The sequence below is a fragment of the Haliotis rubra genome, unplaced genomic scaffold, assembly GCF_003918875.1.
Source record: "Haliotis rubra isolate DU_JTF1 unplaced genomic scaffold, ASM391887v1 Scf1535, whole genome shotgun sequence".
NCBI classification, from domain to species: domain Eukaryota; kingdom Metazoa; phylum Mollusca; class Gastropoda; order Lepetellida; family Haliotidae; genus Haliotis; species Haliotis rubra.
This window is the reverse complement of record NW_025765487.1, coordinates 131,333-135,604: the sequence shown is the minus strand read 5'-3', so window position 1 is coordinate 135,604 and position 4,272 is coordinate 131,333. Positions and strand designations below refer to the sequence as shown.

The 4,272-nt window shown below is 42.4% G+C and overlaps 1 protein-coding gene across 1 annotated transcript; it reads left to right on the top strand.

The window, feature by feature from the left end:
• Window positions 1-306: 306 nt before the first annotated feature.
• LOC124270670 lies at window positions 307-4,019 on the top strand. The gene is made up of 3 exons (XM_046705704.1): window positions 307-1,650; window positions 3,698-3,766; window positions 3,912-4,019. The coding sequence occupies exons 1-3, from the start codon at window positions 718-720 to the stop codon at window positions 4,017-4,019; spliced, it is 1,110 nt and encodes a 369-aa protein (XP_046561660.1). The 5' UTR covers window positions 307-717.
• The last annotated feature ends 253 nt before the right edge of the window (window positions 4,020-4,272 follow it).

The window sequence follows — 4,272 nt, the reverse complement described above, 5'->3', positions numbered from 1 at the left end:
AAAGAACTATTATAAGTTATAGTTGGGTTTCAGTGGTACGGCCATTGTGATTTAATATATTGGTAATACAATGTATATCGATTCCTTTCCTTCCCACTCACACATCCACTCGCTAATACATGTGGAAAAACACTGAACCTAACTACAGAGCGAGATTTTCCACAACGTAAAAATCAATCAAAGCTTTGTTTACATATGTGACAGTATAGTATTCAGTCATCGTTTTATGTGTGATGCGGACTATTATTACCAGATAGTACAACAGACCAGCCATTGAGAACCCTGATACCATTGTAATGTGTTTGCTGTAGTTCCAGTATGTAGCGGTAATTACATCTAGGCCATTAATGGCTTTTTCCTACTTCATTGAACGCCCCTCATAAACGTGATGTGGTATGTGAATACAAACATGCTGAGTGACAATTTGGCAAGTTCCGTCGACTTCCATTTGGAACCTCATGTAACTAAATGTATGTTCAGAGTTAACTGAAGCAGCATCACGAAAACCGATACACCAAATACTGGTGACACTCCGTTGGGAATAGAAGCATACGGTCAAACAAAGAGGATCTCCAAATACTGGTAATCTTCAGTTGAGAGCAGATGCATACGGTCAAAGAGGGTCTCCAAATACTGGTGACATTCAGTTGACAACACACAATCGGTCAAAGAGGGTCTGGCTTCCAGTGACAGAACATTCTATATCCGATACCCAATATGTCAACCTCTGTGACGGTTTTCAAAAATACCGTTGGAACATCCAGTGATGCAGATGATGTACAGGAAACATTGTCTAGTATCCAGAGACTGATGGCATTGTCTGGATTATCGTGGGACTACAAGCACTCAAAGACAGAACAACGGTGCACCCCATCCGCGGTAGCTAGCGGCATATATTCAAGTTTGGTGTGCATAGTTTTCATTCTAATGTTTGTCCAGGAATTTCCTTTGTATGCCAAAGCTGATTCTCTTACCGACACAACTATTGCAATATTGAGTCACACTGTATTTGTGTTATCACTGATCTACTGGGGTCTCAGTACCAACATCCACAGCAAGATACGCATATTCTGCCAACGTCTTCGTGAAGCACGATTGAAATTTAAAAGTTCTGTTTCAAACAGTTTACTGAGGAAGAGGATAAAGAGGACATGTTTGTGTATACAAGTCTTTGCAGCTTTGAGCTTTGTAGCGAGTGGACTTGCTGCATTCATGACAAATGAACAATCCCAAAAACTATATTGGTCTTTATTTGTCTGCAGTGCGGTATATGGTGGCTGTAACACTCTGCTAAACCTCTCACTTTTGCTTCTGGTTTTGTCAATCTCCCTTCTTCTCACATATGAATATGACGTTTGCACGCTGAGGCTGGTACAAGCATCTGGAGGATGCGTCAAAGAAGAGGAGATTGAGGACATTCGAGATTACCACGCATTGTTGACAGACCTAGTGGATTATGTGTGTTCCTTCATATCCATACACGTGGCTGCTGCCTATCTCAGTTCGTTCCTTATTATATGTTTCTGCCTCTACGTTATCATCAATGACGGGTCATCGATCCAGTTCATAAGCTTTACAGCATATGCTGTTTTCGTTGCCACTCTCAATCTCATCACTCTCACCTATCTTGGCATCAGACTGCACGGAGCGGTAAGTGTTTGAATTGTCATTTGAAAGATCAAATCCCCAGTTAGAAAACCAGGTATTCTGCATAATAAATATATACTGAGTCAAAAAAAGAAACTTCACAAAATGTAATTTGAAAAATAATGAATAATTGTTCTCCGATGATACATCTATGTATCCGAAACGGGATCCCAAACTTTCGACTCTTTTGCACGTGCAGTCGATCACGTGATCTTCGCATCGAAGTTTTCTTCATATGCATGTGTTAGCATTGGCCTCAAGAATTTAAAAAACACTTTTAAACCACAGTTCTAACGGTATTTGAAATGCCATGATTGTCAAATGTGCAATGTGAACGTGCTGTTGGCATGTTGCAAGCGGGAAGATCAGTTATTGACGTCGCAAGAGCAATGGGATGCAGCCGTCGTACTGTGTATGACTTGCGAGGTCGTCTACAACAAACTGGCACCACTTTTGATCGCCCAAGGTCGGGTCGTCCACGTGTGACGTCACGAGCAGAAGACCGTCAAATCGTCCTACGTCACCTACGTGACAGATTTCCGCCGTCTACATGAACCAGGGCTGAGATGTTTAGAGGTCGACTGTCCTCACAGACCATTTGAAATCGGTTGCAGGCTGCCAATCTCCATTCTCGACGTCCATATCGTGGGCAAATATTGACGCCGTTTCATCTACGTCAACGTCTGCTGTGGGCCCAACGTCACCTGTGATGGACCCAGAGAGACTGGAATCGAGTCGTCTTTAGCGATGAATCCAGGTTTACCCTCAGATTCGCGGACGGCAGGCATAGAGTCTGGAGACGACGTCGTGAACGGTATGCCCAATGTTGTTTACAGGAAGTCGACAGATTCGGGGGCGGAAGTTGCATGGTGTGGGGTGCTTTCTGTGGGAACAACCGTTCCCGACTTCTGGTCATCCGTGGAAACCTCACAGCTGCTGCTTCCGCGACCAGGTGCTCACCCCTGAACTCGTTCCTTTCATGGCGGCTCATTGCCCAGGTCTACAGTTCCAGCATGATAATGCTCGGCCGCATACCGCGATGTTGACACGAAATTTCCTTCAAAACGCTGGAATCAACGTCATGGACTGGCCATCGAGATCCCCTGACCTTAATCAAATAGAGCACGTTTGGGATGTATTTGGGAGAAGGCTTCGTGGTCTTGGGAACCAACCTCAGAATTTGCAGGAACTTGGCGCTGCCTTGCAAGGGCAATGGCGCAGAATCCCCAACCACATGTTCACAAGCATCAGGCAGTCGATGAGGAGACGGTGTTTGGCAGTGGTGAATGCGCGGGGCGGCCATACACGATATTGAACTGAGAAATTTCGCATTTTTATTCTTGTGACTTGACATTCTGTATACCCATGTTTTGGAACGGCGATGTAGCCTAATTGAACTGATTATGGCACTGTCAGTGTATCGAGTACATCACACAGATCTCAGCAATGAAATAATAACAATTTAACCATCTTACCATCTCTTGTTCTTTTATAGTGCCCTGAAGAAAGAATGTGAAGTTTCGTTTTTGACTCAGTATATGAAATGTGTACCCTATTGCATTTTGTCAATCTGTTCAGTTTCACTGAGAATGGCATATACAACTGGGCCAAGGAAATTACACTCATGAAAAATCGATTAGAGCAAAACCTTACTGTCGTAATATGTGATGTCCATGCTTAAAGGCACAACTTAAATACCCGTGCAAAACACATAGGCATTTACATGTTCTGTACTTTTGTTAGATTAAAATAGTTTACATAATGGCCTGTTCCTATTGTCAGACACAGTATACCATGATTTGTCAGTGTCTAAGTGTAAACGACTGCAGTAATAACAGTTTCTATTGAATATTAAAGTTTATGGTTTCACTTGTAGTAATGTCCCGATGATGTGTCGCGGTAGTAGGCTTTTGGTGTCAAGAGCGACATCTCTTCCCGTTGGGTGGCCTTGAGACCACCAGTTCTCGCAGTCAGTACAGTATTCAATTGTGCAGTGGTTTTGTGAACTGTGATTGCTTTTATAGAAAGTAATTGGAATGTTTGTTTCCAGGCTCACCGACCTCTCATTATCCTTCATGGCTTGGCTGGGAGAAAGATGTCAGACAGAGTGCTGGGACTGGTAAGAAAACAATTCAGTTGTATCTTAAGCATTTACACTCGTGACAGTTGCATAGGTTAAAAACTGAGGTGTGCTGTGCAACGTCGTATGTTTCTTTTATTTGATTGGTTTTGAAGTTTTGACTGCGTTGTTGATTTTCTTTTAGTTGCATTTTTTGGAAGCTGGTATGAGAAAGAGGAACACTTTTGATAGACAGACAACATTGTCTGTCCATAAAATGTGCTCTTTGTCATACATTTCCTATTTTGGGTAATTTGGTCACATACAATATATAACGTTCTCTGTCCGTCATATCATCCAGTACATCTCACTGCAAAGGCGTTTTTTTTTCATTTATACCTCAGTGATCACATAGACACCCCTACTCACTCCTGAATGTATTACAATAGTGAGTGAGTGAGTGAGTTAAGATTGAAAGTCACATCGGCAATATTTCAGCCATATCGTGACTAAACCTACTTCAAAATTTATAACACATACATATAATATATAAAACCCTGTCAACG

Coding starts and splice junctions, on each gene's coding strand:
- LOC124270670 (XM_046705704.1), top strand. CDS start 718: ATGTCAACCTCTGTGACGGTTTTCAAAAATACCGTTGGAACATCCAGT. Junction 1,651..3,697: donor GCATCAGACTGCACGGAGCG/GTAAGTGTTTGA, acceptor GTTTGTTTCCAG/GCTCACCGACCTCTCATTAT. Junction 3,767..3,911: donor CAGACAGAGTGCTGGGACTG/GTAAGAAAACAA, acceptor ATTTTCTTTTAG/TTGCATTTTTTGGAAGCTGG.